A 12,659-nucleotide genomic window follows, 5' to 3' on the forward strand; every position below is an offset into this window, starting at 1 on the left:
TTAAAGTGTAACTGTCGGGCATAAAATAAAAAATCAATTGTTTATTTTTATCTGGTAAACAAGTAATACGGATGCTAAACAGGCAATCCAAAAGTTAAAATCACTGTTACTTTTCTTGTTGATGAATGATCATTCCCCAGTTAGCTGACTCTTATTTGGTACACACAAAATTTGGTACACAAAAAGGAAGTTGCAGGGCATGCTGGGTTGTCCTTTTTTGCTTCTGTAGTAGAGAAGTAGAAGTAGAGAAGCAAAAGATGACAACCCAGCATGCCCTGCAACTTCCTTTTTGTGTACCAAAGTTTGTGTGTACCAAATAAGAGCCAGGTAAACTGGGGAATTATCATTCATCAACAAGAAATGTAATAGAGATTTTAACTTTTAGATTGCCTGGTTAGCATCCTAATTACTTGTTTACCAGATAAAAATAAAGAATTGATTTTTGATTGCACACGTTGGTTGATTCCTTAAACCCCAGGTAAAATTGCCATGCACTAAACTAGCACTACATTAGCAAACAAGTGTTATGCACATCATTTGCGTAATGCCTGTTACAGTAGCAATGCACACATTTGTGTGCAAAACATGAGTTACGCTATGTGCGCATTGCAATCCGTCCTATCATTAAACAGTAGCCATTTAAGCTATAGGGAACCAGAACCACCAACACTGTTGGTAGTGCACCTAGATAAACCCAAAAGAGTGGGTAGGATGGTGGCATAGTGGGTATCACGGTGGCGTAGTGGTTAACGCTCTTGCCTTGCAGTGCTGGGTTCCAATCCCAGCCAGGGCACTATCTGCACAGAGTTTGTATGTTCCTGTTTCCTCCCACAGCCCAAAATCATACAGATAAGTTAATTGGCTTCCCCCTAAATTGGCCCTAGAGTATGAAACCTACACTACACGATACATACATAGACATATGACTGTGGTGGGGATTAGATTGTGAGCCCCTCTGAGGGACAGTTAAGTGACAAGACAAAATACTCTGTATAGTGCTGCGGAAAAGGTCAGCACTCTATAAATAATAATAATAAAAAGACTCCTGCTGAAAAAACTATGTCATATACAACTTTGCCATCATAAAGCAGAATTGAACAAAATAGCAGAAAGCAACTCCTATAGTGCATGACTTTAGGACAGTAGGATAAATATGTACGTAATTCAATTATACCCCTGTAAATCAGGTGTACATCTGCTGCTGTATAAAAGAGTTATTGTCATGTTTAGCCCACCATTTTGAAATTATGTTTTATGTGTGTTGCTTCTCACTTGTGAAGGTGAAAATTGCAAATACCTTCTGTTTTAAAAGAAACAGGCAGCCACCGGAGAGATACGCAGAGAGAGCACACTTCTTTTGCGCGACTGGTTGAAGTTACAGGACCCGGTACCGAAGAGGGAGAAGACTGAGGACGGCGGCATGGGAGTGATCCGTGCGCATGGGGCTGGAGGAAGCTCCAGGTATGTATAAAACTTATTTTATATTGGCCTCAATTCACTAAGCTTATCTCCTGTCTTTATTAACGCTTCTAGAGTTGTTACCATGGTGATAAGGCATGTAGTATTCAGGAAACATTTTACCTCAGGCAAACCTAAAGTTAACTCTTCTGTCTTTAAGTTAACTCTTTAATCCTTAAAATAACTCCAGAGTTAAAGACAGGCTGTTCATTAACTGTGTGTGAAAATAACTACAGAGGAGGTAACTTAACTACAGAGGAGGTAACTTAACTACAGAGGAGGTAAATTAACTACAGAAGAGGTAACGTAAGGAATGAAGAGATAAGATAACTCTCTTACTGTGTGGAGGTAAGTTTTTTCTTGCCTTATTATCTCCAGCATGATCTTAGTGAATTGAGGCCATAGTCTCTGGTACTCTTTAACCCCCTTGGCGGTATGAAAAATACCGCCAGGGGGCAGCGCAGCAGTTTTTTTTTAATTTTTTTTTTTAAATCATGTAGCGAGCCCAGGGCTCGCTACATGATAGCTGCTGCTCAGCGGCATCCCCCCGCCCGCTTCGATCGCCTTCGGCGATCTCCGATCAGGAAATCCCGTTCAAAGAACGGGATTTCCTGGAGGGCTTCCCCCGTCGCCATGGCGACGGGGCGGGATGACGTCATTGGGACTCCGGATCCAACCCTCGGCGCTGCCTGGCACTGATTGGCCAGGCAGCACACGGGGTCTGGGGGGGGGGCCGCGCGCCGCACCGGATAGCGGCGATCGGGCGCGCGGCGGCGGCGATCGGGGTGCTGGCGCAGCTAGCAAAGTGCTAGCTGCGTCCAGCAAAAAAAAAATTATTTAAATCGGCCCAGGGCCTGAGCGGCACCCTCCGGCGGCTTACCCCGTGTCACACACGGGGTTACCACTAAGGAGGTTAAGAAAGCACAATTCTAGCCCTATCATTATGAACTAATGTTGACCTTTACTGGTAATGGATGACACCTCCCGTTCAGCATGTACAAAACAAGCTCATGTGTCTTATATAAATGTATCCAGACCTACCATGGGAAATAAATGGAATTATTACACATCATCTTTTTAACAAATATGGTTTAAAAACCTTCTCTAGTGAAGAGGTAATTGAAGATTAAGTTGAAAAATGTAATTGACAATTTCCTTTTAATGTAATATACAGCTTTATATGCTGTGAATGCTACGGCAGTCGTTGCAGATCAGATGAACAGTCATACTCCCACATGTATTAGTAGTTACAGGAAATACTTGGAAAACCATCAAGTAAGCTTGCTGGTGTCTTCCAGCCAAAGCTTGAGGTTGAACCCCTCTGTCTATTCAAACTCAAAGCACAAAGCTATTTCCATGACATGACCCTTTTTTTTTTATTTATTTTTTTGCTTTGGCCACCACAATATACTTTTTGGGTCAAACACAAATTATTGTTCTGTGTCCTAAAATGATCTAAATGATCTAATGAGCAAAAGATTATAAACGTGCGATTTAATTAATAACAAACCTTCACTAACCTTGTGATTTTGTGTGTGAACAAGACCAAGGTGCCCATTAGAAAACCATGAAACTATGATTGTTGTCCCGTACCCACTGGACCAGAAAAGATGCCAAAACCAATTCTGCCTTTAAAAAAATAACTGTACAGTCAAAACCATGTTAGGGTTTTAAAATAAGCTAAGCATTGATTTAAAAGTATTACACCAGTTACCTTTTAACCACCTCACCCCACAGCCAATTTTACCCTTACCCCCAAAAGAGCCATTTTCACCTGTCAGCGCTCCTCCCATTCATTTGGCCATAACTTTATCACTGCTTCTCACACCTGAATAATCTATATCTTGTTTTTTCACCACAAATTAGGCTTTTGTGGTCAATACTTGTTTTCAGTAATTACTTTATTTTCTATACATTTTATGGGGAAAAATAATAACAAATGAAAAAAAAAACATACACTATTTCTCCAATTCCATCTCCTATAGTTTTAAAATGAGCAAAGCTACTATAAATAAAACTCACCCATTTTATTTGCCCATTAATACTGGCTATCACATTTAAATGATGTTCCTAGTACAATGTATGGCAACAATATATTGTTAGGAAATAAAGTTTTTTTTGTTTTTGTTTCTGGTGTTTCGATCAACAATTACAAGCCCTTATTTGCTAAAATAACAGTATTATACCCTCATGACATACATATTATAACAGAGTAACCAAGCAGCTTAGGGTGACCCAAACCACTAGGAATGTATAGGGGGATAAAAGGGACCAAAAGCCCTCCTACTAAAAAAAGCAAAGCTTGGTGTATTTGCCTTCTTAAAACAGAAGGAAATCTGCAATAATTCAGCTATAAGTGAACATGTGTGGTTACTCACAGTTAACTACTACTGGATATACAAATTATAACTTTTCACCCTTGGTAAGCCAAGCAAGCATCCAGAGCCGCTGGTGTATAGCAAGCCTATAGCTTTACATTTTACACAGCCATATCAAACCCACATGTAGACAGCCTGTTTTGGACTTTTGGTCCTCATCAGTACATGGCAGGGATTGATAAGGCTGTATGAGATAGGGCTTGGACCAGTACAACAGAGTAACCAAGCAGCTCAGGGTGACCCAAACTACTAGGAATGTATAGGGGGATAAAAGGGACCAAAAAGCCCTCCTACTAAAAAAAAGCAAAGCTTGGTGTATTTGCCTTCTTAAAACAGAAGGAAATCTGCAATAATTCAGCTATAAGTGAACATTTGTGGTTACCCACAATGCACTACTACTGAATATGCAAATTATCCCTCTTCGCCCTTGGTAAGTCAAGCATGCATATTACAAAAAATCTGATTCCTGAAAGGCAACTATTTATGTATTTGTTTTTACATTTATTTTTACTTATTTTCTAACAAGGGTTTCTGTTAAATGGAAGGGGGAAGGATTAATTGTATTAAGTGTTAAAAAAAAAATACCTTACTGCAATTTTACTTTTTCGGCACTAGAATGCAAACACTACCCCAGGTTACCAGAAGGTGCTTTTGTTTTTTTTGGGTTTTTTTTTCTTTCACGTTCGTTATTATGAATGGACATGGCCCCTGATCTGGGTCATGTCCATTCATTCCAAGCACATCAATTGGCTCAGGGAACACTTGTTCCCCTTCACCAATTGCTGCCACATAAATGTCCGATGTAACTCACTTTTTCTGCTAAGTTTTCTTCTAGGTAATATATTCAACTGATAAATTACTGCCTTTCAAGCCACCAGTGAGTAAGAAAATACTCGGATTTATTTTGGCAGTACTTTTTCACCTACTTTTTGGTACTTTTTCAGTTGCTAAGTTGGTGTTACGTTAAACAGATGATTAAAAACTATGGTATTCCCTAGGAGAAAATTAAATAGGATCGGTTCCAATGTCTTATACAGTTCAAGTCTTTTAGCAAGTTGGATAACACTGACATAACTTATTACTCTTTTTCTCCCCATCACTATTCTGAGCCTTTCCACTTACTTCACAGTAAGTCACTGAGAAAGCTGCTTTGTTTGACTGTCAGCTGATAAGGTGGCCACACACCATACCATTTTTTCCATTTATTTTCAATTCAAGAAAATGATCAAAAATTTCCACCACTTATGATCAAGAAAGATCCCAAGTGACTCCCGCACAAAGTGTTGTGATCGTTTGAACTGTCACTCGCGCACGTCATGTACCGTCGCGTGTTACCGCAATAGGAAGACAGATCAGGGAAGGTTCGTTCATCAGATTGTGTCCCCGTGGGTATCCTGATCCATCTTCCAGTGAATATGTACCATAAGGACAATTTTGTGGAAAAGCAGTTAACTTAATAATATATGTTTGTGATGTGGTAGGAAGCCGGAGGGTTCACTCTAAGCAATTCACTCCTTCAACATTCCAAAGGAATTAGATTGTAAGCTCCTCTGTAAACATTTAGTGACAATACTATGCACTTCATCAAAACCCATTACTATACCCGTGAATTGGTACCGTTTGTAAACAAAAAAAAAAATAATAAGTACAATAATACTGTTTTTTCACTTCATGTGGTAAAACAAATTAAATTTCAAGATGTAGACACAATATGGAAAAACACAGCATTCTTCACCAGCATATGGTGTCTACTTCCAGTTTCAAGCATTATTGTAAATAAATCTGCCTAAGCAGGGCACAGGACGCCATAAACAAGAGTCCGTCTTCACCTCGGAACAAGGAGGATATTGTGCCGTAATGCCGACTAAATTGCCAGCTTCTCTATTTAGCTGTGGCAGAGTTTGCCAAGCCTTGTATTTGATCATTTTATTTGCTCCTCTGGCATGTTTGAATCAAGCCTGTATAACCAGTGTTCCCATTTTCAAAGTTCATGACATCATTTTAAAGAGGAGCTGTCAGCCATACTATCTCAGAAAATAGAAATCACATATATAAGTAGATATATACTTGCTCTACTTACATATGTATTGCACTGTCCAAATTTTGATTTTACTGATTTTTCTACAGTAAAAAAAAAGAGGAAATCCTTCTAAGCATTTCCGATTTTAATTGTGACTATTTTGAAGACAATCCTGATGTAATTTCTTCCCTTAGTTTCCTCTGCCTGATTTGCCAGACCTACACTTTAGAAAGTGCATAGTCTCAGCATGAGAAATATTGTCCAATCAGAGAGGAACAGAGGTGTGGGAGGGGAAAACAGGAGCGAAAGAGGCCAATCAGGCTGCATTAGTTAAGTCTGAGGGGAAGTACAGAAGCAAAAAAAGGACAACCCAGCATGCCCTGCAACTTCCTTTTTGTGTACCAAATTTTGTGTGTGATCAACGAGATGCAAATATTTCTGAGTTCATGCAGGATTATGTAAATTTGCATGCAAATATATACAGCTTGAAAATTGACCAATTAAGTCCCACCCAGGTTTAAATTGATTGGTCCATTTTCAAGCTTCAGAAATTTGCATACAAATTTACATAATCCTGCATAAACTCAAAATATATGCATTTCATTGATCATCCCTAATCATCACTTTAATGCCTTGAGCCCAGTGTGACTTAAAATTTGGCCATAGCCTTCACATTTATATACTATACAATACTGTACACAATACTTTCATGTGCTACAATTCAAAAAGAAAAAAAAAACGAATACAGTACTCACGAGCGCTATTAACCTGCCATCCCCCTTCATGGCTAGATAGCGATTTGCACTGATCCCTTTGATTGAAACAACACCTCGTTCTTCTGCTTGAAGTTGCAATCGAACTGGAGAAACAAAAATATGATGTAACCGTGACTTAAACTATAAGAATACAGCAGAAGTGCATACACATAGATACAGCAGAAGTGCATACACATAGATACAGCAGAAGTGCATACACATAGATACAGCAGAAGTGCATACACATAGATACAGCAGAAGTGCATACACATAGATACAGCAGAAGTGCATACACATAGATACAGCAGAAGTGCATACACATAGATACAGCAGATGTACATACACATAGATACAGCAGAAGTGCATACACATAGATACAGAAGAAGTGCACACATAGACAGACATAAAGAGGAGGGTTGTCACAGAATAGGATATGCAAGGAAACACACATAGCCATAACAAAGACGCATATAGTCTGGTAAACCAAGAACTCTCTGGCATATTTTTCTGATCATTAATTACATTAATCTAAAACTCAAGTGTTCATTCCATTGAAAAAAAATAGCATGACCTTTAAGAATCCAGATGTATCCTTCTGCAGAAAGAATATGCTGTTCCCCCATCCTATATCCAGGGACTTTCAACATGAACTTGCCTTTACTTTGATGCACTTACATTGATAGAGTATGTATATAGCTGTCTGTACCACCAGCCTGCAAACTAACAGGATGTAAGCCCGACAAAGGCTGCAAGGCCGAAAGCTTGTTTATTCTTATTAATTTTTAGTTAGCCAATAAATGGTATCATCCTGATTTAAAACTTCTTGCTCTTATTGATAGAGTAAATACCGGTAAACCGTCTGTTGGGTAACAGCCCACTTTAACAGGTGAAAAAGTTGTTCTGGTGTGCTATAAGTTTCGAAAGGAGCTTGAAACCATTGTGATCCCCCCATAAAAGATGTTTTTATGTTTACCTAATATAATGCATTGTGTTAATAAAGTCTTAGGCCACGTTCACAGTGACCTTTGCATTGCATTCCCTGTTATGCCAGGAAGACAATGCAATGGATCACAAAACCGGCACTGCATGTTACCCGTGCATTGTATTGCATACAGTGAAGCATACAGCATACAAGGAAAAGTATATTGTACTTCGCTGTAAACCTTTATGCAAGTGTTTTTCGGTAACACACTGCATTCAATGCATTACCATGCCACATCCTGTTATACCGCAACGCTCCCACCACACTATGAAAGTCACATAGGTGGTGCATTGCTGTGTGGTAAGCTGCGTTACCAAGCAGCCATTACACCTCATCACTTTGAACAAGGCCTCACTGTGTCAATATAACTGGTGTCTATTTGAAAGTAAGTCTAAGTTAACTCCTTTTATGGTTTAGTCATTTTAATTGGCTGGATAAAGTACTGGTTAAAGAGACACTGAAGTGAAAAAAAAATATGATATCATGAATTGGTTGTGTAGTACGGATAATTACTAGAACATTAGTAGCAAAGAAAATATTCTCATATTTTTATTTTCAGTTTTTATGGGTTTTTTATAACATTGCATCATTCTCTAATATTTGCATTTTACACACTACTCAGCATTCTAAATGATTTTACAAAGCAGGCTAGTGAATTTTTGTCCTCTGCAGAAAAAACAACAATACACTGAATGACACTTGAGATAATACAGAAGACAGAGCTCTCTGCGACTTTGAAAGTTGTGGAGCTCAGTGGCTCTTTTGCCTAGATAATAACTGGAGTTTCTTAACTCTTCCTGTTCTGGAAAGAATTTTAGACTTATGTTTCTGCTCCTAATATTTTATTTCTTAGCTGTACTACACATACAAATCATTATATCATAATTTTTTCTTTCCGCTTTTTTCGCTTCAGTGTCTCTTTAAGGTTTCTGCCTCTGACACTGGAGACCTGGGTTTGAATTTCATCAATTCATGTTCAGTAAGCCAGCACTTATTCAGCTGGAGACCTTGGGCAATACTCCTTATAGAGTGCATCCTAGTGGCTGCAGCTCCAGCGCTTTGAGTCTACCAGGAGAAAAGCACAATCTAAATGTTATTTGTCTTGTCTAATTATTCCATCGTTTTGAATGCTTCTTAAAGGACCGCTGTCGCAAAAATCTTTAAATTTAAAATATATGCAAACACATATAAATAAAAAGTATGTTTCTTCCTCAGTAAAATCAACCATACATTACTTTTCTCCTATGTTGCTGTCACTTACAGTAAGTAGCAGAAATCTGAAATTACCGACAGGATTTGGGCTAGTCCATCTCTCCATAGGGGATTCTCAGCATGGCCTTTAAAGTGGATCCGAGATGAACTTTTACTCATTGCATAATTGTGTTCCTTTCCTATTGTTTATAGGGCATTCCTCAAGCCAAATACTTTTTTGTTTTAATACTCTAATTCCCTATAAACTTAACAAGCCACGCCCACAGGTTTTCAGAGAGCCAAGGCACTTTCAGACAGTAGCAAGGGCTCATTGGAGCTCCGTCTGGGCAGGAGGAGGGGGGAGGTATTACTAGCCAGAGATTTTAGAGGCAGAGGGGAGGAGGGAGGAGGAGGGGGGGATTAGGTTTTTTTTGCTCAAGATACAGATAAGCCTGCCTCTGTGTAATGTTTACAAACAACATGGCTGCTGTCATTGTATCACAGGAAGAAATGATCATATTCTATTAAAGCTGTTTGCAGCTAGATTTGCTGTGTAAACTATCTAAACTTTAGATAAGATATATAGACAAGTTACTTGTTATAGTTAGTTTTTCATCTCGTATCCGCTTTAATTGTTATAAAGACACTCCCTGAAAAAGATTTATACAAAGATGCTGGCCAGCCTCCCTGCTCACCGTACACTTTTTTGGCAGTTGGACGGAGCAACCGCCATTCACTAAGTGCTTTTGAAAATAAAGAAAATCCAGAGAACCCCCCATGAGGAGATGGGCTAGTCCAAAACCTGTCAATTCTGTCAGATTTCTACCACTTACTGTAAGTGACAGCAACATAGAAGAAAAGTAATTTATGGCTCATTTTACTCTGGAAGAAAAGTACTTCTTATATGTATATGTTTATATACATTTAAAATGTTATGATTTTCACAACAGTGGTCCTTTAATCTTTTAGCACTGCTGTTGACTACTGCTACTGTATCTCTGAGAAAGTATCTGATGTTCCTGCAGGGATCCCAAGAGAGTGACTATTCCACTTCGGTCTGTAAAGGGAGGCCACTAATAATAATCCTTCTGTTGTATATAGTGGTTGCCTACAAATTGCAGCAGCCAGAATCATGTGAGTAGCTCCGTCAACCTTCTCTTGAATTTGGTTGTCCTGAAATGTACTTCACCAGTTCGGGCCCCCTGCTTCTCATTCCCCCACCCTTCTTTTTATACCAAACTATTTTATATAAAAAAAAGTAACCGACTCATGCTAAGAAAATGCTGTTTAATCACAATATAAGCCTGGAAGGAGTGCACAAATACGGCCAATTAGTACAAGCCTGGCTCTACCAGCTTTCCAGAGTTTAAACTTGGATGAGTAACTCTCCCAGTGCAGCGTGCTGCGGTGGTATTGTTATTCATTTGCTTCCAGGGCTTGTAATTGTGTGATGCAGATGCTGCCCCCACACCTCCAGTCACTAGCCAGAGGAAACCACTAATAGCGTATGGTCCGGCCTTACAGCAAAGAGCGATATAAAGTGCTGTTCCGGCCCTGAAAGTAACAGACAGGCACAGAGAAGAAGGATGGAAAAAATGAACTGTATTAAACGCTGCAAAATGAAGTGTGGAATCATTCCTCCACAAGTGTAATTACATGAATCCAGTTAACTGCAGCACTACCTAACTTATTAGTAGCAGACATGTCTTGCTGTGTACATCGAAAAAGGGTGCCGTGGTAATCTAGGGTACTGTAGATAGCTGCAAGTAGAATACAGTGTCGGTAGATTACTGATATTCTAATATTGGGCTCTAACTAATTCCTATAATAAAATATTGGTAAAAATTACTATTGCCTAGTGGCATAACTACAAATCACTGGCCCCCCAGCAACACTTTCATGGGCCCCCCAGTGTTTACACACTTCCCCTTGCCTAGCCCTGGTGAGCCTCACAGCCTGGGGTCCATCTTGTAAGGGTCATGAATCAAGTATGGACATTGTAATCTTAAAACCCATAACAATTGTAGCCACAAAAAAACCCTGATCTGATGGTTTCCTTTATCAGGGGGTGAAGTAGTAGCTGGGGCTCCCTTACTGCTCCCCTGTAGTTACACCCCTGACCGCCTAACCTGACAAACCATTTCTAACAATGCCTAGCCCTAACCTACCCCCTACTCAATCGACATAAGCGCCACCTTCACTGCTAAAAACTCCCTCCACTGATACTTAAGCCACCTAATTATGATAATTATCAGGTGCTGCTTTGGTCTTGCTTCTTAATAGCTGGATGCATAAACTCATTTACTATGACATTGTTCCGCAAAATCTATGCTTAGTGGTGTATGTAGGGTTTGTACAATAACAGAGATACATCTCTATGAGAAATAGGAGGAGGACATTAAACCTTAACATGGGTATGGATATTGTAATCACTAATGGCTTTTTTATAAAGCATCCAAAGACATCTTCAGCAGAAAACTGCTGTTCTTTCAGAAGAAATAATAGCACTTTTCAGATTTCATACTTAATGTTCCAGCAACTTTAATTTATGTGTAATTTTATAAAGGATTGGCACTTTTTGTATTAGTGTGAATTATGCATCACAATTGTTACGGTTTTTGCTGATCAACATATTTATTGACATATTATATCAATCAGCCTGATTGCCGTTTTATAATCACCAGATAGCATCTGGCTTACAATTGCCAGTTAGCCTATATAATATTGGGTTAAACAACATAAACTTGTTTTGAGAGACTAGCACTGCATGATTATTGGGCAGAGAAATTAACCTTCAGGTTGGTTTTACACCTGGCACGAGCATTACGGAGTGATGCTCCGCCCCTCGCATCGCAACACCAAAAACTCTATTCATATGACCCTGTGGCAGAGTGTGCCAACAGGGTCATATGCATAGCGCCGCCCCGCATGCTACCCTCACACCTGTCGCCGCTCCGTGGCGTACTCCCTGCTGGACAGGAAGTACGTCACTGGGATTCCCTGCCATATTTGTGTTGTTTCACACATGTGCACCAATGTGCCAACGTTTTTAACATGTCTGCATCACCCATGGACTACCATGCATTCCGTTGCTGCAAAAGTCTGACGGTAAAGCCCTCATGATTTTGTGACGGGCCGGTGGTGATTCTAGAAACTTCTTGCGCAATGCAACATGGTTAGTGTACTGGGCCCCATACACTTTTTTTTTTACAAATGTATTTATTGAACATTTTTAATGATCAACAGGCAACATGACATGCTTTTTGCCACCAGTGCAGAACACATAAGTACAACATCACGGTACTCTATATATAACACAGTGGATGCCATCAACCATTTGCACCTTATCCCTTCCCCCCAAAGAACAAAACCTTCTGCTCCCTTTTGCTCTCCTTGTACCCAGTGTCCCCCACCCACATGGGTTCCCAACGTCCGTACATACACTTTCTTTGCTGTTGTGTTACCCGTCATGCAGAAAAGGTAACGCAAAACAAATAAAAGTGCCGTAGTGTAAAATGGACCTCAATATTCTGGTAATTTGCCTTTCTGAGGTTCTAAAGGCTCTAAAGTTTGCGTTTCTGCACATTTACACCAAAGCGCAGTGCTGATCCATTCAGTGTAATTGAATGGGGTTAGTGCTGCACTTGAGAACAAATGATGGCGGTGCCTTCTGGAATAACACTGGGCCATTGTGATAAGTTAAACATTTTGATGCAGATAAATATGAAACATTGCATATAAATTTTCTGCATTCCGCTAATATTGGTATTATCCTCGATGGTTCAGACCAACAACCAGTCTTGCTGTGGTGGGTCCTGGACACCCAGTATACCCAATCTGTGAACTGGATTAGGTGGAATGATGCAACATTTTAC

At 39.6% G+C, this 12,659-nt stretch overlaps 1 protein-coding gene across 1 annotated transcript in view; it reads right to left on the reverse strand.

Moving 5' to 3' along the window:
- The window catches only part of FGF2 (fibroblast growth factor 2), a 93,975-nt gene that overhangs the window by 30,766 nt on the left and 50,550 nt on the right, over positions 1–12,659 (reverse strand). The window contains exon 2 of the mRNA XM_068280139.1: positions 6,612–6,715. Coding sequence (XP_068136240.1) covers positions 6,612–6,715 — 104 coding nt within the window. The remainder of the gene's footprint in view (positions 1–6,611; positions 6,716–12,659) is intronic.

Source organism: Hyperolius riggenbachi, chromosome 1 (assembly GCF_040937935.1).
Source record: "Hyperolius riggenbachi isolate aHypRig1 chromosome 1, aHypRig1.pri, whole genome shotgun sequence".
In the NCBI taxonomy this organism is placed as follows: Eukaryota; Metazoa; Chordata; class Amphibia; order Anura; family Hyperoliidae; genus Hyperolius; species Hyperolius riggenbachi.